Source organism: Pteropus medius, unplaced genomic scaffold (genome assembly GCF_902729225.1).
Source record: "Pteropus medius unplaced genomic scaffold, Ma_sr-lr_union100, whole genome shotgun sequence".
NCBI classification, from domain to species: domain Eukaryota; kingdom Metazoa; phylum Chordata; class Mammalia; order Chiroptera; family Pteropodidae; genus Pteropus; species Pteropus medius.
Window position 1 is genome coordinate 2,336,671 of NW_024350319.1, and position 26,599 is coordinate 2,363,269.

Genomic DNA, 26,599 nt, shown 5'->3' on the forward strand with positions numbered 1-26,599 from the left:
TTTTTCTGTTTCATTTTTTTATCATTATTAAAGTCGTCTTTCATTTTCCTCCTGCCACTGAGGTTATAGTATCATAAATTGAAAAGTTTTTTACAGTACTTAACAATAAATTTAATCAAAACGTTAAGCCTAATTTCAGCTTTAAAAGAAATTAGCGTCACTGGAAATGTAATTCAGATTGTTGAAGTGATGCTATTCAGCTAAATAAGGGTTCCTGACACTGTTGTAGACATTCAGAAACTAATGAGATATATTCAGCATAGAAATAGAAACAAAAATCCATACTCAAACCTAAAACTACTCGGTATTCTAGAGCAATGATCCCCAACATTTTTGGCACCAGGGACCGATGCTCCTATGACAATTTAATGCCTGATGATCCAAGGTGGAGCTGAGGCGGTGATACTAATGCTGGGGAGCAGCTGCAAATAAGGTAAAGCTTTGCTCCGTTGCCTGCTGCTCACCTGCTGTGAGGCCCAATTCCTAACAGGCCATGGACTGGTACTGGTCTGCGGCCTGGGGATTGGGGACTCCTCTTCTAGAGCACTATGGGAGATATATATATGGATATATGGTTTGTGTTCTGTGTGTGTGTGTGTGTGTGTGTGTGTAATATTTGAGGTGACTTCATTATGCTTTCTTCCCTTTCAATGGCGATCTTAGAGACCATGTTTTAAAGTTGATAGCTTCATGAGAGAGATGGATACTGGGTGAATAGACTGGGTGTACATAAGAAAGAGCACAAACACTTCATGATGGATTGGCTGTAGAAAAGGAGGGAAAGGAGGAGTCAAAAGTGCTTCTTAGTTTCCTGGATGAAGCATCTTGGGGAATGATTACACCATTTTACTTGGAGCTAGAACCTTGGCAAGGAAACTGGCTTGGGAGGAAGATCAGTTTTAGATTATCCATGCCTCATGTGAACACCTGTTATTATCTTTGTGGATTGTTGAAAATTAAGCAAAGTTTCATAGAATCTTGAAGTTAATATTATCGAACAGAACAAATTGGAAAATATACTCTTAGATGATTTGTGAGGAAAAATAGATGGTCCTTCCTTTTTCATATTAATCATAGAAAAGAGAAACCTTACTATTTGTGTGGACTGGATATTTTACTTTAATGTGATATATATTGTTATAGTTTACTGTTTTTACAACCCTCAATTAAAATGACAATAATAATTCTACAAATAAATAATGATCTTACTTTTCTCTTAGAAAGCATTTTATTTACATATCTAAATCCATTTTCTCATTTAAAACTTGGAAACATCATGTGAAGCAGATAGTTTACAACTCAGGAACTGAATACTTGAGAAACTGATCCTTTAAACATCGCACAGCTGTTTAGTGGTAAAGCTGGAATCTCATTTGGGGGCTGACTGGAAATGCAACAGAACTCTATGAGGAATTTGAGTTCAAGAGTTATGGAGGTTTAAACAGAAGCTCTTAATTAGTTTGAATCTCAATCAGGATTGTCAAAATTGGTATATTTTTATACTATCACAAATGGTAAACTCTTAAGTGGTGAGAAAGGCTTGGGCATTCAGTTGTACTAATAAATTAAATATTTTAGTCAAAGAGACTTTCTATATAGAACCGAACTCAAACACTAGTTTTCAAAAAATTAGTACAGCATAATACTTTTAACACTAAAATATTCAACATAATTTTGCCTTTTGACAACATAAGAAAGACAAGATATTTATTTAGCATATCATAGTGACCATTATACAAATTAATAACTCTTGAATTTCTGGTACTAGGTAATAAACATCACTGGAAGTGGGGAGAAAAATTGCTTAGGTGATGTTACTTTCTTGCTTTAATTCTTTCAGTGACTACCATTGCACTTAAAATCTAAAGTCCTTAATTCAACCTTCAAGAACTTGCATGATCTAACCCCTGATATCCTCATCTCATGTCACTCTTTACTTCAAACACCACACAATTATGCATACGTGTCTCATTAATGAGTAGATAAGGAGGGGCTAAAGTGGGCGACAGCTGTTTAATTAAAAGGAGATGTCTTAGGGTTTTAGTAAATGATGTCGGATCTCACATAATTTGATAACAATATTAGACATTGTATCTCTAGCCTAGAAGAGTCCCTGGTACATGATGGATGTTCAGCTGGTTCTTATTCTATCAACCACTGAATGAGAAGATGAGATCTTCTGATAGTGATCCCAAATACTCAGGAGTTTGCATGACTCTAGACATTGATTAAAAAGCTGGAGTTATATCCCTTCCCAGTGCTGCGATATTGATGAAGAGAATACTGACTAGTGATAAAAAAAAAAATTTGCCATCCGAACTTGCTAGGGAAATATGAGGATCTAGAATCGGAGTAACAAACATAAATCTAAATGTTTGGACTATAAGATCTGTATTCAAAAAGAGAAGAAGAATATAACCATTTAGCCTAAGAAGATGCTTGAGGGAATGACTTATTAAATCTGCAATCCTTCAGAGGGTTAACTTTCCAAGATGGTTGACTTGATATTTTCTACCTCCAATGAAAAAGACTAAAGAAGAGCAGATTTTCTTTGCAACTTGATAGATTTATATAGTCTAATGGAATAATTTCATGACAATGAACTTTGTCACCCATTGGAATTCATAGCCAAAGGATAGATGGGTGGATGGGTGAGTGGATGGGTGGGTGGATGGGTAGATGGATAGGTGGGTGGATAGAAGAAACGATGAATGGTTGGATGGAAGACAGGTAAATAGATGGATGATCATTATTATTATTATAAATTTTGCTAACAGGATCAATACACATGCATCCTAGAGGCCTTTAAGGCCTCTCAAAAAACTTAGAGCTAAATTCTCTATTGAATTTCCTTTTAAACCTTTATTTTGTGTTTATCTGATAACTGATCTTTTTTTAAAAAAAAAAACAGCTGCATGTTTATATATTTTTAACTTTTTAAATCATTCACATTTTATTTTGGAAGTAGACTTCATGGACTCTTACTAAATAGATTGGCTAATAATCTTTGGTGTGTTGGGTTGGCAGTGCCACGCAAAGTTCCTTTCCTTCTGTCTACCTCTCTGCCTCCATGTAGTAGGTTAGAATTAAACCAAAATAATTCTGTGTAGGATTGGAGAATATAGCTGACAGCACTAAAAGGTACTTGTTATGACACTTCAGAGATTTTTACCAGAGGACTTGCTTCTTTCTCTCTGGATGATATATAAAAAGACAAGGGCATATGAAAGTATTGCTGTTAGTGTCCAGTTTACTTTCTTTTAGATTTATTTTCTTGTTAAAAATGGAATGTTTTGAAAATGAGATTCGGTGAACTATGATTCAATTGAATCTTTCTTTTTATGCTGAAAACCAGAGTCCATCTGAGCAGGATCATTCATTTCAGTTCTGTCCACATGTCACTGTCAGGCTGGAGAGGATCTGGAGATGGAGAAGAAAGAAGAGAATCAATGAATGTGGGGAGAAAATGATAGAGAAAAACCATTTTACAGAACACTATTCTCATGGAAGAGGTCAAATTAATGTCATTAATGTTTGAAGGGTTGTTCTCCAAGCAAGGCAGTGTGTGTCCCCCACGAGGATGGGAGCTGGAAACTCCACATTCTTCCACTAACCCAAGTAGAAGTAACACTGGCTTACTTTCAAATTGCTCTGAGAAGACCAGCTGATTAAGGCGTGTGATACTTGTACATAGTAAAGGCTTCATCAACGCTGTATTTTCCTACTATAGGAGTTAGTTGTATTTCTTACCTTGAGTCTTTTAATCCCCACTTATCTTTTACAATAGATGTTAGTAAATTGCATTTCTTGAGACTAAGTTTCGTTTTGTGATGATTATAGTTGTAACCAGAAAAGCTTGAGATTTTTGAAAATGTGATTATTTTCAATTATTTTTATTTCTAAAGGAATAGAGCTATGGAAATGCTATAAGTGCTGAAACTGGGCATGTAGTTGCTCTTATGTAATCAGTTAAAATAGCTGCTTTCTGGTAGCTTTATAACTATCAAAACTGCAAGAAAAGCAAGAGAAATCTGCATAAAGTGATTTGCAATATATTTTAAGTGTAATATAGGGCTTTTACACCCATTTAAACTTTACAAAAACATTTAACAATACATAGCTGAGAAAACTGAGACTTGGAGAGGCTAAGAAACTTGCCCCAGCAGGTAGTGAAGATGAAATCTGAACCCAACCTTCAGAGCTCAAAGCTCCTTCTTTCTTTACAGCTATATGCTTCCCATGGATCTTGTTACTGTACTAAAGCTTAATAGAAGTTGTTCACCTGCTTAAAATTCTTTCTAATTTCACTCAGCTACTACATTTCATTAATATTGACTTAGCAAACACTAAGACTTTTTGCAGCAAACTTGTTCCATGACCATCTTTTCTTTAGCATTTTCTTCCATGTAACCAAAACATTAAATATTTCTTTTTTTTAAAAAAAAGTGATTACTATTTTTAGCCCTTGAAGCTCTTAATTGCTTTCTAGCAATCTCCATTTTAGTGCACTAACATGAACTCCCATATATCAAATCTGAACTTCAAAGTACCATCCATGTCAGACCCTTTTGCAATTTAGTAGTAATGGAGTATGTCATTATGCTGCACATTTCCCTCAATAGGCTTAGCTCAGAATGATAAGGTTCCATCTTATAAAGAGGCTTTGTGCTTACTAAGTACATAGATCACCTGGATTTCCTTTACCTCACATAAAAATGAAGGCAAAGCATTCAAATCAAAGAGCACTTACCCACCAATTTTGAACAATTTTGGTTGGATTTGCAAATATGTAGAGCTACCAACAAACATTTGTTGAATGCTACCATGTGTCAGATGCTGCTAGACATTTAACTTGACTTTTCGTATTTCCTGGTATTAGCCTTTATTAAGCACTTCCCATATCGTAGGCAGTCGTCTAGGCACTGGAAATTATAAATATCATTAAAAAAATCATAGGAGGGACTGACCTCCATCTTAAAACTGGTCTTGCATCTTTCTGTAAGACCATCTTATGACAAAGAATCTGAATGGGATGATAATACCTATATTTAAAACTCAGAGGAAAAGCTGATATGCAAAGCCTCTTAATCTTTCCAGACAGAAATACGGTGAACATCATAATTAATAGGTATTGCCAATCTAGAGTTGCTGTCAATATGCGGCATTGTGCCCAGGACAATTAAATTTGCCTGTTTTTTATTACTGAGACCAAATGTTTGGCCTGGGTTCTCGCAGAAAATAAATAATTCCATTACATGTGATTCACCTTTGAGTAACCCTCCAAGTTGATGAAGACTCAAGCTGAAAATTTATATTGATTACAGAAATAATCCATTTAACAAACATTTATTGGATCTCCTTATGTTCAACGGGCAACATAAAAAGATTTATACATGCAAAATACAATCTTTGTGTTTAAGAAATGTGCAGCTTAATTTTTCTAAAACTGTCTTCCAATTTTTTTTAAAAATCAAGGTATTTTTGGTCGTTCTTTTCATAAGAGGGCAAAAGGAATCGTGATGACTAACAAAAAGATATTCCACAGACATGAAGGTCAGAGGGAACTTTGAAATATTGTTTGCCCATTACTTCTTGCATGACCTGGCACAAGTTACTCCTCATGCCCCATGATCAATATGATCAATACAATAATAGCTGCCACCTCATAAGGTTGATTGGGCTAAGTTAAGGAACTTCCTGACATAGTTTCTGAAACATCATAGGTAGTACTTAACAAATTACATCTATTAGATTTTATTTATGATACATGTTTGGGTCTAAATCGAGCATTTTAATGTGCCATTGTACACATTCTTCACCTAAAATGTGGTGAAGACACAGCACACCCCTCGCCCTGGGTTTCTGTTCCCTGTCCTAATGCCTATACATTCAGATATGTCTGTCCTATATAGTTTGGGGCTTGTTCTCTAATATGTCTATATACACAAATAAATATCAAAAAACTGAACATCAATAGAATGTAGATTGCAAACATCAGGAAAAGCCATTAGTTTTTTTGTTGTTGTTGTTTTAATTATTATACAAAATATTGAGCGGCTGTTTTAAAAATTGTTAAACACATTGATGGTGCATCCACCGTGTACCAGGCATTGTCCTGGGCACTGCAAGAAACATCATGACTACTCTGTAAGAAGTTGCTTAGCTTGGAGCCTAACAGACATTGGCTCAAAATCTTGGTCTTATCACTTGTTTGTTTAGTGATCTGGAAGAGGAACTTAATCATTTTCAGTATGTTTCTTAATCCATAAAATAGAGGGTTAATAATACCTTCTGGGTTTGTAGAAATAGTTTGTATAAAATGTTTAGCTTAGTGCCTGGCACATGTGAGATATTCAGTGAATAAGCACTGACTTACCCTTGTTCCTACTGAATACAAAAAGAGAAACTGAGGCTGTCCCTCCAGATCGTGTGCCCTGTGAGGACATGAATCTTATATTGAAAGTAATGTAGTGCCTCTTCGAGTCTCTATAAATGTTGCTTTAAATGACAGCAAGACGGCAAACAGATTTGATCTTTGGATTCCTAAGAAGGCCATACGTTCTGTTCTCTTCCACGTATCTCCTGCTTCTGTTTCTTTCTTTTCTTTCTCACTCTCTCCCATCTTTTCCCTACTCTGGTCACAGAATAATCTGTTTTGAACTATTCTGTTTCTATTTTACTGTGGTAAAATACACATGACATAAAATTTCTCATCTTTGCCATTTTAACGGGTATAGTTCAGTGGGATTTAGTACATCTCAGTGTCGTGCAACCATCACCACTATCTACTTCCAGAACTTTTTATCACCCTTGTACCTATTAAGCAGTCACCTCCTATGCCCCCTCCACCAACCCCTGGAAACCTCAATCTGCTTTTTGTATCAACGAAATATCCTACTTTGGACATTTTATATAAATGAAATGACGCAATATGCGGCTTTTGGTATCTGGCTTCTTTCACTTAGCATAATGTTTTCAAGGTTCATTCATGTCATAACATGTATCAGTACTTCATTTCTTTTTATGATTGAATAATATTCCATTGTATGAATATATGACATTTTGTTTATCCATCCATCAGTTAATGGAGAACTATTTCGTTTTAAGGGGAATTTTATTCAGAAAATAATTTTAAACTAAATGATTGGACATGATTTTATAGGTTCAAATATATATATGTATGTATATATACATATTGAGCCTAAAGGCTTTCAAAGAAATCTAATGTCTATTTGTAGAAGCCTGACTGTGAGAAGAAGTACTGTATACTCAGAAGCTCGTGAGATAGTACTAGGCCTCACCTGTAGATTCACAATTCATCTACACACAGATGGCAAATGAAACTATATGACTGGGTGAAATTGCCCCAGGGAGACAGTATAGAAGAACCTAGGACAAAGTCCTAAAGAACTCTAACATTTTGGGGAACAGTGGGAGAAGAGGTACCTCCAGTTTTCTCTCTGGAGATGATGGTAGTTAAACCCTCAGGTTCATCAATTAAGATGAAAACACATACTTTTTCACAAGGTTTGTAAGAGAATTAAATGAGAATGTATGCAGTGCAACTGGTACCTGGCCAATAGGTAGGATCTCAGCAATAGTAGTATTATAATAATGAAATTTGTATTCTATATTTGTGTGTGTGTGTGTGTGTGTGTGTGTGCGCGCGCGCGCGCGTGTGATATTGCTGTTGTCAGTTTCTACATTCGTTGCTTTATTTCATTATCTTGTAACATCATCTGCAGGGCCGCTTATTTTGAAATAAGCTTTCTTCCCCTCTTAAAAACCAGTCTATTTTTAATTTTGTTGTTGTTGTTCCCAGACTTGACTAGCTTCTCCCATAATGCCAAGGAAGCTAAAGGAATCTAAATTAGGTGGAGAGAAGCTAAAGGCACAGGCCTGCCTTCCTGTGTGGCTGATCTAAGATGGCAGTTCTGGATGCACCCAAGAAGATGTTCTCATTTCCACGGCTTGGGAGCAAACTGTTCTAGTCACAGATCATTGGGACAATAAAATTCTTTCTCTTAGAACTCTCTGTTTTGGTATGAGCAGGGAAAAGTCACTTCATTTCTCAAAAACACTTTATTTTTTCCCTCCTATTTTGGGTAAAGGATAGTTGACAAAAATCCATGATTCGACCCAGAAACAATTACACTGTAGAAATTGCCTTTAAAATTTTCATGGAGATCTGGAGTCAGAAGTGGAAAATTATTAGATATTGTGTTTTTTAAGCTTGTAAGATTATCAGGGATAGTGTCTTAAACTTGTTATTCCTATAAGATTTTTGACTATCATTGCTCTTTTTTGAAGAATTTCTTTAAATTTTTAAAATAAACTTTCAAAAGACATAACCACACCTCTCCACTCACTTTTTAATTTTTTTAAATTTTTTCAATATAGTTGACATACAATATTATATAAGTTTCAGGTGTATAACATAGTAGTTAGATATTTATGTAAATTACAAAGTTATCAACCTGATAAGTCTAGTACCCATCTGACACCATACATAGTTATTACAATATTATTGATTATGTTTCCTACGCTGTACTTTACATCCCAGTGACTGTTTTTATAACTGGCAATTTGCGCATCTTAATCCCTTCTCTTTTTTACCCTCCATTCACTTTTAACACAATTGATATGATTGTTTCCTCCTGCATCTTCTCTAAGAGTTGCTAAGATATGAATACCTTTAACATTTCATATCTTTGTTTGCTTTAGTCTTTCAGAATTATCTCCATGTTTTCCTAAACTTCTCAAATCTTTCCACGTTTTAAGAGGAAAAAGTTTTCAATGATTTTTTCTCTTACTCAACAGCTGGAATGTCACATCTTTGGTGCATTCCTATATACATTACATGTATAGCTGTATTCTATGTATGGGAAATATGACTTTCACTGAAACAAAAGCTACACATCAGCATAACATTTTGTGAATATGTGCAAATTCTTTTATCCTTTATTATTGGCTGATTTGTTATAGACCGAGGGATCAAAATACAAAAAGAATGTAACTTATATTCAGCTACACAATTAGAAATGATCCTGGGAGTGTATTTTATGTCTCCTGAATCCTGATCTCTAATGCATTTTCACTGGAAAATGGACAGCTCGTGATGTTCATGACCTAGTTCATATTGGCTATTGTCCAAATTTGATGGTCAAAAATAGGACAGTTGATGGAAAACTACTATTGCTTGTTCTGTTACTAGTTTAATATAAGAATTACTGGAATTTGCATGTCTTCTCTGATCTCTTTGGTAGGGCATGCCATTTCTTAATCATAGTAAAGTTACAGAAAACAAAGTGATTTAAAAACATAAGATAATAATAGCATTTGTTTTATGGTTCTATAAAAACCAGTAGTGATTGGTGAATATAGCATTCATTGTGACCTGAAAGCTAAATTGGAAGCATAGAGAAGCCAATTAAGAGACTCAAAGCTCAGGGAAAATTATAGGAAAAAATGATGATTGTAAATTATGTTTTGTCCCTATAAAGAGATAGGCAATTAGAGGCGATAAGGAAGAAAGTTTTTAACAATCAAAGCTAAAAATGAATGATGAGAAGGTGTTCCTAAATATTATGGGTGGGTAGTGTTTTAAATGTCAATAAATTTGTTTTCCTATAAATTCCTCATGTAGAAAGAAATGGAGAGTAGTTTTATGTGGGAGGTATTTTTTTTTTTTTACAAACATTGACATTGTAAAGACCCATGTGTCTTAAATGAAATGACTATGAAAATGCAAAATTAGACTGAACAAAGGCATTTTGGAGATTATATTTGAGTAGTACCCTAAGAGCCAAATAATGAATGACTCAGATAATCTGAGCAGTTTGAGCTGACTCACATGTTTTGGAAGAAGGTGTCATCAAATCGCTAATTCTGTCAATGTTTTTCCCTTTGTTCCACCCAGTAGTGCCAAAAAAATCCTGAAAGTCAGTGACTTTTCCATTCCAATTTGTCAGGAAGACTTTCCAAACCACCAGTAAAAACTCTAAGGTTTTGATTATATAGGCATTTAGCATTTTAGAATAATACTCACGAACATAAGAAACACAAGCCACTATGTAACTATGTAACCTGTAGGAAATGGGAATCTCAAATAGAGCCTTGATAAGAATGGAAGAACCAAGACTGAGTTTGGTTTGGCCAGGATGAAAGAAAAGAGTCTTCTTACCCCAATACAGCCTGAATGATGCTTTCTGGAAGATATTTTAAAGCAACATGTATTATCTAACACTTGTACTAGGTATATGTCCCCAATGTAGGATCCTTTGCCTCTGTCCTAGAAGGATTGACAGCCTAGCAGAGAAAGTGACTTAAGAACTATCAAGTGGAATAGTTAGATATACTGTAACACATATAAGAGCAACATTTTGGAGAATCACAGCATAGTCAGTTACTTATACCACTGCAATTAAAACATCCTCATTGAGGAAGTGCCATTAGGCTAGGCCTTGAAGGATGAATTAAAATTCTAAATATCAAAAAATAGGAAAAGCATTTCAACCAGAGGTAAGGACCACATATGGAAGAATGAGACACTGAAGTACAGAAATTGGGGTATATTCAGATAATGGTTAATAATACAGTCTAGCCACAGAATTGAAGAAATAGAAAAAGATGAGATGGGAATATGCGATATAAAGATGTGTCAGGTCAATGTCGCTCTCTTGGTATGGTTTCCATAATCTGTGTCTTGAAATTATCCAAGTCTCAAGAACATGTCTAACCTGGAAATTGCTATTCTTCTAAATCTATAATTTGTGTGGGGTTTTCTTTGGCAGAATGCCAATGCGGGTAATGAATAACAATATTCTAAGAAAAGCTTGCAATCTTTTCTATACCTGGCCCTGATCTCCTTTCCATTCTCTTACAAACTTATGTTGTTTATGGTGCTAAGAACTTAAATAGTGCTGACTCTTAAATGAACATCTGTTTAAAAATATGATAGTGAATCATATGTACACACACAATTGAAGAAATTTTCATTGTGTTTTGAACATTCAAATGTAAGTGATATGTTGTAACTTAAAAAATATATTCACTTAAATGTTGCCAGGAATATTCAAATAGAAAATAGATTTTTTTTTTTTTTACTCTGTTATTTTCCCACAGGATTGAAAAAACGTACAAGGAAGGCTTTTGGAATACGGAAGAAAGAAAAGGACACTGATTCTACGTATGTACTTTAAAAGTTTGCCTCCCCAAAGAAGCTATTTACGTAAGAGAGGCTGTTGTCATTGTCACTCTTAGAGTAGAGTTTTCTTGGATATTGTGTTCTACTATGTTGGTCTCCTCATTTCTGGGTAAATTAGTTTGGCATAAACAGGTCTTAGATTTACAATAAAAAGATAAAGACTTTTCATCATGTGTTCAATTTTTCATCATGTGTTATTACTTTATAATCTGTTAACCACACTTCCCAGAAAGTCCCAGTAGACAAGAAGCGTGACTATTACTTTTGTGGGGACTAAAAGTATTCATTTCCACCACTAGCGTTGCCCGAGTAACTTGAAAGCAAGAAGCAAACACCTGTTTAGGTAGATTAGACCTAGCCTGAAACAGAAATTAGTCTAGATAACATCCCAAAGCTTTTATTTGAGATGTCAAGATTTTGTACAAGTAGAACTGTTAATTAACCAACAGAATTCACAGAAATGATTGGCTATTTGCCTGTGAATAAGAAACCAATGCCAAAAACAACCCTGTGGATACTTTTACTTATTTAAATGGTCACACCCAAGATAATCAATTGCCCACAGACACTGACAGACCCATCTTGAAAATGTCCTATGAAGTAACAGTTTCATTCCACATAGTTGACCATCTTAAATTCTACTTCAGAGATTTAGCTCTGACGCAAAATCTCAGGTTGCTTTTTGAGCCAGGCAGGTAACCTACATATGGGAAATCAGATGGCCAGGAACTCAGGATTCCAGCCCAAGACCAGTATAAGGAGAGCACTACTACTCTGCAGCAGCCGGTCGTGACCATGTAGAAATGCAGACCCGAGGCGTTCAGCTGTATATCAGAATAATGAACTCATTAAACCCAACATTTGGATAGAATCCCCGAAAGAAAGTTAAAAAATGGGAGAATCGATAGTTGTTTGGGCTCAGATGAAAATGAAGAGGGCTACATTTATTTTTCACCTTTAATTTTTCATTTTATATGCTTTTATCATGCATAAATTTTATCACAAGTTACTGAGCATTGCCCTGTGTCCTTGTCCTCCAAGGATTTATAATTCATGGGATAAGGTATCTACTACACAAGTTGAAATATCTTTTATATAACAAAATGATATAACACATTTGAAATAACTAGTATGATATCTAGTACTTAGTAAATGTTCAGTAAATGGCAGCAGCTGCGATTCTTATTATTATACAAATTAACACGTAGTAAGTTCTTTAGGAACATCTGAAAATGGAATTTCATGGGAATGTGAGGGAAAGCTCACATTTGGACAGATGATCATTGAAGCTTCAGGGAGGGAGGAGCTTTGAGTTTGGCCTTCAGGAAAATGAGGGCAGGCATTTCATGAAAAATAAAACGAAACAAAACAAACAAACAAAAACGGTCAAAGCAGAGAGGCGGAAAAGTCAAGCAGGTATTCAGGACAAGATAAACAGGTCAGTTTGTCCACCTGTCAGCTGCAGGTAAAGGTGATAATGGGAGGCAAGACTGAAAAGAAGATCAGGGTCAGACAGGAAGTGCCAGGCTGTGGTATCTGACATCCCTTCGGTAGGCAGTGGGCAACCTGGAAGCCTTGAAGGCCTTTAAGCCAGAAAATATAAAGGATTGGAAAGAGATAAAATCTATTTTTTCCTCTAGATATGAAATATTAAGTCACCTGTTCTTATCTTTTTTTTGTGCTTTTTTGGTAAATAATTATTTCATGGTAAATAGTCTTGCGAATTTTTCTAAATGATCTAATTAGGAATATTTTTCTGAGGACTACATAATTACTATTGTTTCTTTAAAAATTGCCATTTCCTAAACATTAACCGTCCAGAACGGTGATGTTTCTTTCACTATAGTCAGAAGACCTGGGCTCTAGGTCTAGCATCGCCAGCATTCCTGTGGCCTTGGGAATACACTTTTTTTTCCTGGGCCTCAGTTTACACTAGATGGAATCTAATTTCCCTAAAGAGCCAGACACTGTACCAATCAATCTGTCAGCAACATCTGTTGTCACCTACAATGTGCCATGGGTTGTGTAGGGATACTATTAGACACATCTCAGGAAAACATCATTAGCAGAAACCAACTCTTTTTCTTCAAAGACAGTGTCTGTAACTGACTGCACATAACCTCTTGTGTGTGAAGAAAATTAAAAAGGAAAAGAAAGGTCCCTCAAAAGGGAAAAGAGATCAAACAATCTCCCCAGAGCAGGCTGAGCTAATTTGCATGTGGCCAAAGCACTGCTTTCTATCACCATTTTTAAAGGTATGAAAATAAGGAAGTTTTCTTTAGGGCTTTGGGTACATGCCCAATATCTCTCTGAAGAACTCTAATGAGAGATTTGCTTGTAGAATCCCAAGCATCTCTCCTTCACTTCTTATCATTCGAGTGCCCCCCAAATACTTACATGATAGCAAATTAGTCATAAATTGGTTCCACTAGCAGTGATGGTCAAAGGACTAGCAGTTTACATAAGTTTTTGCTTTTCATGAACCCCTGCTTTCTAATTGCATCATATATCATTCTTGCAAAAGGTTGGGACAATGCTCTAGCAACTTGCTGTCCCTTCAGCTTTAGGTAATGCTTATGTGAGTCTGCCATCATTGATATCTCATTGATGCAAACTGTTTTCAGGGCTGTTGTAACTCTCTCAGGGTGTCCAAACTACTTGCTAAGGTAGCTATCAGCCCCAAATCCAGCTGATTGAACCTCCTTAGATAGAGAGTAGGGTTAGGACAGAACTTCCTAATTTAATCAGCATTACAGTGCCTGATAGAGGAGAAAAGAGAGCTTGTGCTAAGTGGCAGGCCCTCTGTAGGCTATGTTGTATGTACTAATATCCTTTTTAATCTTCACAGTAAGTCATTAAGATTAGAAGTCATATCTCAGTTTTAGAGATGAGAAATCAGTGCCAAAAGAGATTAAATAACTGCTGAAGACTATCCAGAAAATAAGACACAAAGCCAGAATCTCGTGCGTAGGTTTTTATCCCCCAGAAAGAAAGAATAGATGGGCAAAATTATAATCAAGATCAATAAAAGGGTAATAGAGAAAAGACAGTAGTTGTAAGAAGTAGCTGGCACTTTTTAAAATAGAGGCAAAGGGTCCATGGTAGTTGATTAGTTTTAAAATAAAAATCAGTAAATATAATGGATCCGCTGTTAAAAAATTTTTTTTAAATTGTTCAGGGACTGGGTAAAAAAGGTGGAGGGATTAAGAAGTATAAACTGATAGTTATGAAATAGTCAAGGGGTTGTAAATTACAGCATAGGGGATATAGTCAATAATATTGTAATAACTGTATATAGTGCCAGGTGGATACTAGGCCAGTAGGGGGCATAGCTTTATGAGTTACGTAAATGCCTAACCACTTGCTGTAAACTGAAACTAATATTAAATAATATTGACTGTCAATGGTAATTGAATAAATTAATTAAAATTAATAAATAAAACAAAAAATATTTAATTACTTAAAAGTAAAATAGAAGACTTCGTAAGAAAGGGTTTAGAGATGAATTGAGAACCCATGCCCAAGTATTCAAGGCCACTAACATCTCTCTACTTGACATCCTAGGTCAGATTATATAATAATTTTATTCTAGATAACATTTAGTGAGTATTTACTATGTTTTGGCACTATTCCAAGCTCTTCACTTACATTAAATCATTGAGTCCTCTAATTGTCCTATGAGATATATGCTATTATCACGGCCATTTTGTAGATGAGGAAACTGAGACAGGAAGGAATGAAGTGACTTGACCAAGATTATGCAAGTAGGAAATCTAGGTTGATTGAATCCAGGCAGTCTGGCACTATACAGCCAGTGCTATTAACCGCCATGGCTTGCTGCCACCACACTAGGAAGCACCAGCCCTGTTTCCATTAATGGATTAAGACATAGGATTGGAATAGGACACCAACGTTGCTATGTACAATTACAGCTTTTCTGACTAAAAATGTTTAAATGCCATCCCTATAGCTGCAGTATGCATTACATCAAGTGACCTCTCATTTAAGATCCCCTATAGATATGCCCTTGTATCTGACCAGTAGTAGGAAACACCACAGCTAGGCGTGTCTCCAGAGCCTTGTCTTCTCCACATCTATTACTTGATGCCCCAAAGACATCCTCACAAGAATCAATGCCTCTGGACATATCATACACAATAGTTGATACAATCATCTCTCTCTCTCAATTCCTTTAGCAGAGGCCGAAATTCTAGTTTAAAAAATGTCCGTTTTTTGCGGTGTATAGATATGAAAAAGGAAACTGGTTTTGATGAATGTGAGTTAGTACCTTTCCTTTGTGCTTTCCTGCTAAGCTGGGCTTATTGTGGCCATGTTAACCTACTGGCTTTATTTGCTTGTCTCATTCTCTCTACGATGAGTATGTCTTCATTATTTTTACCCCCATATCCTAGCCTAGTACCTGGCCCATTATAAGCATTCACTATTTGTTCAATGAATTATAACTTTATCAGCTAAGATTCTTTGTATCCTTCTATTTCAAATGACATATTTTCAAACCAACTAATTCTTATAGCCAGGGAAGGTCCCAAGACCCTTAGATTTCTGTCAACTCCAGTGGTCTTTCAACATCAGGGTCCTTTCTGCTTCTAGCTCCTGTATCACTGATTCACCCTGTATCCATGTGGACACAGAGCCAGTTATAAAAAATGGTGTACCCCCATCAAGTGTTTTATAATCCAAGTAAAATATTCTGCTAATTTTGAAAAAGGTGTTGGCGAGGAAGGGGATCACATCTTGGAGCCCAGAAGATGCCCCACCAACTCTCTGTGTTTCTCTTTCTGCTGTACCTTGTGAATAAATAAATAATTTCACTACCTGGTCCCACTTCCTAAAGAATAGTTCCAACCACACCAAATTCCCCAAGATTTCACAGTCCACCCCAAGCATTTATTAAGGTTTTCTTCCAAATAATGCAGGTTCCCATCTAAACATAACTTGGTCTCTTGGTCTTAACAGAATGACATTTATCTAGCTCCTTACAGAGTGAATTAAAATAGGAAGTTATAAAGTTACAGTAACTACTCTCTTGCTTCTCCTTTCCTCTGTCTCTTCCAGTCTGCTTTTCCAAAATAACAATAATAATACCCTTTCTCTATTGCTACAAAATCTAACATGGTGGCAAGTGGACAGTTATGTGTTCCTAGTGAGGAGACATCACATTTTTTGAATACTTACTATGTGTCAGGAACTATTATGTTTTTTATATGCATTATCTTATTTAAGTTGGCTTACAGAGGTTAAATAATGTGTTCAAGGTCACAGAGCTAAAAAGTGTCTGGACACTTAGATTCATTCTGTTCTAAAGTCTTAACTCCTAAGTACTGGAGCATAGTGCCACCATGGATTAACTAACTACCTTGAACTCTATTCATCAGGAAATGCCCTTCATTTCCTGCTTTGCAATAATCAAAGGAGCAGTAAATATTTAAAAAAAGAAAGAAAGAAAGAAAGAAAGAAAGAAAGAAAGAAAGAAAGAAAGAAAGAAAGAAAGAAAGAAAGAAAGGAAAGAAAGAAAAGGAAAGAAAGGAACATGGAAGAAAATATAGATTTTCTAAGTAAGTAGAAAAATACCATAGAAATTCCTTCTTGTGGGAGGAAATTCAGGATCATTCACAGGGGAGATTAAAGCAAGCAAATCGGGTTACATTCATTGTGGTAGCTTTAAACGGAGTCGGCTAGACTGCGACAGACACTTAATGAGCTCTGCTCTCAAAAGTAGACCTAGTGCCTTTTGGACTTCAGGTTTTAATGAGAATCTTCCTCCCACAGGCCCATACACACACCCCACATTCAAATATTGCTCGATCAAGTTGTTTTGAGTTAGCTTTCATTAGCCAGGTTTACTGGGGTGGGAACAAGGGAGAGTGGAAGAGAGGTGGTTAATGTTTATTTTCCTCGCACTTTAGTCTATATAGCAAGAATGATTCATTTTCCTAATAGCTACCCATTTCTTTTTTGTTACAGAGGTTCACCCGATAGAGATGGAATTGTAAGTATTCAAATGACCATTTTTAGTAGGTTTGCATGCCAATACATGCTATGTTTAAGTTTCTTAAAGTCCCATTTCTATTTTTTCTATAGGGAAAAAATAGCTTAAATGCTCTTCAGAACTCTCACTTTTGTAATTTTCTGTAGTAATTGCATGGGACATAAATGTAGTCTTAGTCAAGTTAAACTTATTTATTGCATTCACCTAAAACCCTGTCCCAGATCAGGCGAGCAAACTAGTCATTAATATGGTGGGTCAAAAGCCAGACAGTTCCTGCATGGGCTTCTACCATCAACTGTTATTTCATTTCCAATTTAATGATATAAAAGCTCATTATGTGAGACTGTTTTTCTCCAACAGAGGCCACAAAGTCATAATGTTGCTGAGATCCAATAAAACTGAAGGAAGCTTTTCCCTTTTCTTAGTTGAGCTGCAGATACATTTTCTATATTAAATTCACAAGTAGGGAATGGTCTTGAAACCACTTATGCCTAAATTTATAGCCTGAAAGAGGAAAATATGTCCACTGGGTTTAGATTTAACAGTAACTCTGACTCCTTGTTAGCCGCCAGATTTCTTGATTTTCAAAGAGGTCTGTGGTGCGCTGGCTCAGATTTATCCGAGTTGCGCTTATGGGAGTCTGCACCAACTTCTAAAATGACTGCCTTCAGATCTAAATCAGATGCCTATTCAGAAGGTTCAAAAGAACAGCTGTTACTGAAAAAAAAAAAAAAAGATGGACTTACATTAGGCTCATTGGGCTGGAGTGGGAGCTAAAATAAATCTGGTGGTTAAAAATATTTTTTTGAAAAATCATCTTTTATAATATTATACCTAAAGTGGGTGTTAATCGCAGCTATTGCAGGAGTTTTTCTCCCACACTTGACTTGAGGTTCTTAGCTTTGGGGTTCCTTTTGCATTCATGTAGTTCTCACCATGAAATGTTAAGAAAATAGACTGAAATTTATCAGACATTGGGTAACACTATAATCAAGGCTCTATTCAGCAGGGGAAAAAAAAGACCCAGAAGACTCAGCTTCTCCTCACCTCTTGCTTCTGGCTCAGAGCCCTCTCGTTAACTCTGTCTCAGGTACTCTCTGCTTCTGTGTTTTCTCTTCGCTTCTGTCTGGGTCCCCTCCCTGGGTCCTCTGGTCCCCTTCGTTCTGACCTCTGCAAGTTCTGTTAGCTATTCTCTGCTTTCTCTCCCTGCTGCTCCCAGGCTGCATTGCTATTTCTTGCTTCTTTCCCTCTGCCACCCTCGGTCTTGTCTTTTTTCCTTTTTCTAAAGCCCCTCATACCAACCTGCTCATTGTCTGTGAGGCACCATTGCTACCTTAGTGTCCTCTGCTCTTTTAGAGACCACCAGTTTAAATCTCTGGTAGAATATGCACCCAGATGCCTGGTAGAGTACTGGCATGGAGCGAGCAACTCTTTCTGTGTGCTGCGTTAATGAGCCTACCCATGACTCTGTGGACTTGTCCTCTCTAGCTCAGGGCTATGTACCCAAGTTCCCCGAGTCCTCCTCTATTACCACCATTCCAAGTCATTTGAAGTTATTTATTAGCAGTTGTGCCATTTTTGTTCCTTAATTGGAAATGCCATAAATATCACTAGTCACAATTATTAGGAAAGGAGAATTATTTAATTTCTGTTTCTTAGGAAATAATGCAGACCTATTTGAAAAAGGCTTCCTTCAAAATAAATGCATGTTCTCAGAAACATGGTATAGAGCTTCGTAGGTAACTGGAAATTATCATCCAGCTGCTAGTTTTACTATCTGAAAATGTTTCTCAAGTTTCCCCCACTAAGTATGGTCACCAAATTTGAGAATTCCTTATTATAGCAGTTCTATAGGGGTTCAAGTCTCTGTTTGCATTCAGTCCTTAGAGATCCCAACCTGATTTTCATTCAAATTCAGACTAATTTCTTTAAGATCTTATGTCTGTGGACCCAGTCCATGTTTAAATCAGCTTCCAAGTCGTTGTCTTTTGAAATTTATGGTTTCACTAATATAGTTCTACAAACTAGAGGTTGGGGTGCACCCACTAAATGCTTATAAATGACTTTGTCAACACAGGGCTACATGATAGATTTAGTGTACTGATGCTTATTAATTTCAGTTTCTCAAAATCCAGTGAAGCCCATTTCTGGTTACAGTGCTTTTGAGGTTAGTCTACACAGGCTTCAGGGCAGGGCTCCACGTGTGAAGGTGGGCTTGTCTTGCTCCCGTCTTGCTGAATGTACCCAACTCCTGAAGAGCTGTCTGTCATGGTGTCTGAGACTTCAGGCACTGTGTGTGATGATGCATTCTAACCCAGAGACAAACTCTAATTCAGATACACTTTAACTTTTTCCCACTTCAGATTTCTAGCTACATGTAAAATGGGGGCATAGTCTCTGCTCACCCTGAGCAGGTGTGCAGGAACAAGTGTATAAGAACAGGTGTACAGGAAAGGGACCAGGTCTGGAGCTGTCAGCTATGTGCACTATATGTCTTATGACTCCCAGGAAGGCTTTGATCCAGGGAGCTAGACTTTTCATACTTTGATTAGAAATACAACCATTTTTATTCAGTCTCTCTTAGTGTGTCCTGGTGTCTGTTCTCATGTAAATTAAGTGCTGGCTGAATGAGGACTAGATCCACATAATTCCAAATGCCTAGGATGTATCTTCTTCCTCCTTCCTTCTTCTCTTGACCTAGCTACACTGGCCTGCTGAATAGAGCCTCATTATGGACCCCAAAGTCCACTCTATGTTTAGGGAACCCTGCCAAGATTGGTAGGCCCTACGATTTGGCCTAGAAATTGTTTCTTCTATGGTATGTTTGCTGACTCCATGTGATTCTTTATATGTGTCTTGAAGAACAAACAGATCCTTTAACAACTTTTTCTACATGAAAACAATCAATTCCAGCAGCCCAGCCCACATGAACCACCCTACAATAGCAAAGCAGAGTGTGCGCGTGAAGGAGGAAAAAAAGTTTCGGTAAGGAAACAGATTTTAGTTTAAAATTTCCAAAGGGTTGTAGAAACAGTGAGTAAAATCCCAGTTCGAAACAGAAAAAGCAGTAGCATTTGTGTACTTCATTTAAGAAGACTCTTTCTTAGATTTTTCCAAATTATTTTTTGAATACGTGGGGCCAATTTTTAAATTAACCATATAAACTTACACCTAAATATGCTTTTAAAGAGTAATCAGGCATAAAAGATGTGTGTTTCCTTTGTCTTAGACAAAGGAAAGGTGTTGAGATTTTAAAAAGAATCCGCTATTTATAAGAACTCTTTGGCTCTAATACAAGCATGACCGATACAAATTGAGTAATCATTTGTTAGGATAAGCATTATCTCAGTAACGCCAGGAATTTAGCAAGACCTTGGCTTGTGGGAACCAGTGTAACTGACCAAAGGATGTTGAGTCAGGGATGCTGATCTTGGCCAGGGTATGCAACAACTCTAGCTGTGTTGTTCAGTATGGTAGACACATGTAGCTATTTAAAATTCAGTTTCTCACTCACACTCCCAAAGGCACTTGTGGCTTGTGGCTACTATATTATACAGCACACATATAGAACATTTCCATCTTCACAGACAGTTCTATTGGACAATGCTGTTCTATAGGATTATTTACAAAGTGAGTCGAGTCTACCTCAGTGGCAAAAGACAATACTTAGGGAGTACATCCTGTGTATTTAACATCTCTCACCTGAGGATCACTACATGGCCATGAGCTGACCTTGGAAAACAGGATCATTCGCAGTTGAAACTGAGAACCTTAATGAATGTATAATTAAATACAATTGTTATTACATTTATTGATTTAGCGTGTCATATTATCTGAAAACAGATAATAAGCCTGACCAAAGTAAAATACCTATTAAAACAAGATTAACATTTCTGTGAACCTCAATTATCTTTAAATAACAGTCATATGTTCAAATTATAAAAGTTAATTATGCAAAGTGTAGAATTTTGGAAAACACTGAAAAAATAAAAGTAAAATAATGTATACTTCTAACTCCAAAAGGAAAATCACTGTTTACATGTTGGTAACTAGCCAATATTGCTTGTACTAGTAAGCCATAATATTTTCTCACTTAACTTATTCCTTGCTTCTTCAAAGTTTTCCAATTGAAAATCAATAGAGCCATAACTTCACCATTAATTAGCTGCACCTTGCGTAGGTGGTTAAACCAGGAGCATTGTTTCTTACTTGGAGTTTGACCAGAACAACTTCAGCCAGGCCCTGGCTAGCTTTAACTTGATAATTTCCACTTGTGAAACTAAATATATTTGTAAGAATTCACTAGTGTGAATGAGACCAAATTACTAATTTCTTTAATAAAACCGTGTGCATATGTGTGTATGCATGTATTTTGAATATATGCCCCAAAGAATGTATTGTTATTTGTTGTTTGTATTTAGTATTTGTGTTTAGAATGTTATTTTAAAAGAAAATTTCTTTTTATAAGTTTTGCTTTCTCTTCATCTCTGTCTTTCATTGGTTTCCATGGACTGGGAAATTTTCACTTAGCTCAAATCTAGAAAATTCATAAAGTTCCGGAACTTTTAATACATAATGTAAGATATATGTTGTCATGAAACACACACACACACACACACACACACACACGCACACACAATTTGTTTAGCTGACCATATCAGCTATTTTGATTTTGAAGGGCTTTGGTTATAGAGATGAAACTATCATGGGGAAAAACTGTGAAACTTTGAAAATTTTAAATGATAATTTACCTAATCTCTTTGGTTTTCAGATAATAATCCTTTGTAGTAAAGAGCTGTTTAAGAACTAAAGGTCTATTAATAGTAATGCTACACTAACCACAAAATTTATGAGTTTAGTTCTTTGGGATCAACTTAGTTCATCTGATTCCCATTATTATAAGTTAAGCTTGTATGTTAAATTTATTATATAAGAAGGATTTGGAGAATTTTACAAAGAATACATATGCAAACAAATTGATAAAGTAGAAATTAAAAAAGAAAGCACACATGACAAAAAGAAAATATGCACCATGCCCATTCCCCGTGGAAGAGATTTTTTATTATTAGCAGGCACATTATGTAATGGACCATGTCCTCAACAGTAGCTTTAGAGCCTATACAAGAGCTGATGTGACAAGTTTTTAAAACAACCTTTGTTCAAGGTAGAAAGAATATCAATAAACACTAATTCAGGGAAGGCAATTATGTGGAAAGGTTAAAATGATGTTGTCCAAGTATATAACTTTTAACCTTGTCAGGAGCAGAAAAAAGAGGAAGAGAGGCAGAGGTAAGGGGCTATATTCCTGGATGCTGGTCTGTGGAGGCATTGGCAGAGTTCTTGCATTTGTAAATTCTAGTGCAGTAGCAGTGGATAGGAAGAGAGAGGCTATGAATGTATTATCTATTCTTTACTCACTATTCACCCTTACTAAGCTATTTATAGTTCTTAGAATGCCCAATCAATATTCAATATGTATTACTCAGTGAAGATGGTTACTGGGTTACCTTTAATTTGATTTTCTAGTGGTCCTACATGCAAACATGAAAAGCTTACTTCTCCTACCTATTTGTCAAATCGAATGTTAGTTGTTCATGTTGTAGTTCAAGTGGCCTTCATTTGTGATTGCAAAATTAGAAGTCTGTCCTCAAGCCTCATGTATCACCATTTGATGTGTTGTTCTGAGATCAGCTAGTGCTCAGTGACATACCACTGCTATATGTGCTATATATAGGAATGTTATTGAATGAATCCTCCATTACCAACTTGGTTTGTGTTTTTGTCCTTTGCAAACAAAAAATAGAGAATCTTAGTAATTCATCTTTGAATGATGCCACATCCTTGCTAAAGTGCTTGCGACCATATATCATGGTTGTTGTAGGTGCCAAATAGAACTTTAAGATAATCCAGAGAGACTAATGCCAATATTCATGTAGTTATCTTGAGACAGTAGGTGCTCATGGAGGCATAAGACAGATGGATCACAGAAATTCACAATTAATCCTCAGATTCTATTTTAATAATTTGATAAGAAAAGCTACTTGAAAAGAACATTAATACTTTTTTAATACCTAAGAGCTGAATTAACTAACTTGGAGCTGATTTCCTTTATAGTCTATCAAGGGATTGGTTAGGAAAAAATTGAGTCAGTGTTAGAAAACCTAAAAGATTAATTAACACCTTGGATGAATACTCTTTGGATATTGTGGAACTAATTGTATATAAGAGCAACATAAAAATCAAAATGTTTCTATTTAAATATATATATATATATATATATGTATATATGGTTTTATCCTCTAAAGATATAGAGGATTCAATTATAATGTAGATGCTTCTAATTCTTCAGTAACTGAATAAAATTTCAACAGCTAGTTGTTAATCTTCTTATGCTTAGGTATACTACAGTCTTGGAAAATAAGTATGTAAGCTCTATTATGCAGTGTCATGGCAGCTCAATTTACCATTCAGTTACACCAATGTGGTTGCTTAATAGGCTGCTCTAATTTGTCTTTCCAGTCCTGGATTTTGTTAGCGCTTGCTAAATACAGATAAGAGTCAAATGTTCTTTGTTCCTTTTTATTTCGTTCAAATATTTGTCTTCTAAATTTATTTTCAAATTTATTACAGAAGAAAAGCAATGGTGCACCAAATGGATTTTACGCAGAGATTGATTGGGAAAGATATGTGAGTATCAGAAGATTGCTTTTTCTTTATTAAGGATTTCGGAACTTGAAAATGAGTTGAGGCATTCTTATATTTAAATAGGACATAGAAATAAGTGAAACACTCCATCTAATCAGAAAGTGACAGGCACGATTAACATGGTATAGAATTTAAAAGCACTAGAGTCTCTTGAGTCTGGGTTCAAGACCTAGTCCCTCCACAAATCCACCGTGTGTGGTTTTGGATAGTTATTTACTGGCCAGCAAAAATGAAGTCAGTCATTATATTGTAACATTGTTGCAAGGATTCAATGAGCTAGTTATTAGTACAATACTTCAGTAGCTTGCCTATCCTGTAATATGTACTCAAAAAATGTTTTTAAAATATTAACTCCAGGTGATTCAGGGCTAGTTCTGTTTGTAAGCTGATTTGAGAATGGAGGCAATTCAATTAATGTCTGGGCCTTGATTTTATAATGTCTTAGTCCATTTGGGCTGCTATAACAAAAATACCAGAAACTGAGTGGCTTATAAACAATAAACATTTATATCTAACAGCAATGGAGGATGGGAAGTCCAAGATCATAATGCCCACAGATTGAATGTCTGGTGTGTGTATGGTTGAGGGCCCACTTTCTTGTTAGCAGATGGCACTGTCTGGCTGTCGCCACCCTGGACCTCTTTTATAAGTGCACTAATCCCAATCATGAGAGCTCCTCCCTCATGACCCAGTCTCCTGCCAAAAGCCCCACCTCCTAATGCCATCACCTTGAAAACAGGATTCCAACATATAAACTTTGGGGGAACACAAACATTCAGACCACAGCATGCAATTATTATAGCCTCATGGTATGGATTTTTCCCAAATCAAGTGACAATCACTTATTTCTAAAAGACCGAGGGTGAATCCCACCTGAGACCTAAACTCTCCACATAATTCCCCCAGAAACTGATTAACATCATCACCACATACTTCACCAATCATAACAGGACAGCCGAAATCACTCTCGAATTTCAAATCATATAAAACTCGTAGACCATACACACATAAAAAATCATTTCTATTGCATAGTATGTGCCCAAATTCACAATCCCTACAAAATGCCTTTGCACTTATCCTTTAGGGGACTGTCTGGCCCAACCTTCCCTTTCATAGATGGTACAATTTTTGCATAGTTGTTAATAAGAAGAATTTTATTTTTGTAATAAATAATACCATCATTTATTGAATACTTTCTTTGTCGCTCATAATATTAAGTCCTATTGAATCCTTACCACATTAAAATGTAAATACTACATTATCTGCAGAAAAGAGAAATTAAATTCTTCATGCTTCCCACCCCTACATTCTACTCAACCAACCTCATTACCTGGTTCTCTCTTACATCTGTTTCCCAGGATTGAGATCTTTTTGATATTTTTAGCAGTTCAATTCCCTAGAATCTATAACAGCCTCTATATTATTCTAAATCCAAATTGCTAATAAATAATATTATAAAAGAAGCTACTAGATATTGATAAAGGGTGATTTTAGAAAAGTAATTCTTTTTTTACCTAGAAAGACTTTTGTTATATTTTCTGGGAATCTTAAATATGTACAAATGTGATAATTTAAGCAAACAGGAAGTACAATCATTAAAAAACCAAATAACTCATCAAGGACCGCTTACTACCTTCCAACTAGCACACACACCCTAAACTCTAGTGCTATGCCTGGTTAAAGATGTGAAGGCTTAAACCAAGCATAACTTCCCTCAAATTTGTTTAGTCCTAAAAACTAATTCGGTCACCTAGGAATGGATATTGTAAATATACATTAGATACTACTCTTTCTAAGTAATAAGGATTTTATTCTTAATACATTATATCATCATGCATTTTGCAGGGATGAGGTAAGAGAAGGGGAGACCTCAGGGAGGATATGACCTTTAAGCAAAAGTCTAAAGTATAAGTAGGAGTTAACTGGATGAATAATTGAGGGAAGAGCATCCCAGGCAGGGAGAATGGCATAAATGAGATCATGAAATGGGAAAGAACTTCCAGCATTGGAATGATAAGAGTTAACGATGGGAAGAAGGCCCTGTGACTAAGGGAGATCAGGGAAGAGAACCTCAGACCTGAGGCTAGAGAGAGGGCCAGGAGCCAGGTTCGGCACGAGCCTGCGGGCTACACAGAACCACTGGGCCTTTAGTGCGGTGAGAAGCCAGAAACAGGATTTTAGCTGAAAGCGACTTTAATACACTTGGATTTTTTTAAAAAGTAACTCTGAGTACTGAAGGACAAAAAGGAGGCAATAAATGCTCAATAAATGGTGGCTTTTCCATGGCATTCGAGCCCTGTTCTCTCTCCATGGTCATGGCACCTTTACCGCTTCAGTGACTCTGCTTCAGTGACTCTAAAATCTATCACTCCCGCTCTGCCCTCTTTGATTTCTACGTGTATAACCTCAACTTCAAGAGGATCATCCTTGAACTCTTCACCTTCTTTTCTTCTAAGGTGCAGGATATAGTCTCAAATACCCAGGGTCAAGGCACAGATCTGCCACTTTCAGGGTGGGTTTCCTTGAGAAATGACACCTGATTTCTTTTAGTTTCCTCGGTGAATGAGATAATTCTTTCCATGTACAATTGTTATGAAGGTTCAATGAAATAAAGTATGGGACACAGTACTTACCACATAGTAGCAACTGAAATATGATAACTATTTCCAATCATGCAA

General features: G+C 36.1%; 1 protein-coding gene across 10 annotated transcripts in view; it reads left to right on the forward strand.

The window, feature by feature from the left end:
• SGIP1 (SH3GL interacting endocytic adaptor 1) overlaps window positions 1–26,599 on the forward strand; it is a 182,731-nt gene that overhangs the window by 58,741 nt on the left and 97,391 nt on the right. For 5 of the 10 annotated variants that reach the window (XM_039838510.1, XM_039838511.1, XM_039838512.1 and 2 more), the window contains 4 exons: window positions 11,125–11,188; window positions 17,192–17,216; window positions 20,130–20,201; window positions 23,847–23,903. In XM_039838510.1, the coding sequence (XP_039694444.1) occupies window positions 11,125–11,188; window positions 17,192–17,216; window positions 20,130–20,201; window positions 23,847–23,903 (218 nt within the window). The remainder of the gene's footprint in view (window positions 1–11,124; window positions 11,189–17,191; window positions 17,217–20,129; window positions 20,202–23,846; window positions 23,904–26,599) is intronic. The other 5 variants (XM_039838517.1, XM_039838515.1, XM_039838516.1 and 2 more) reach the window with 2 other exon arrangements.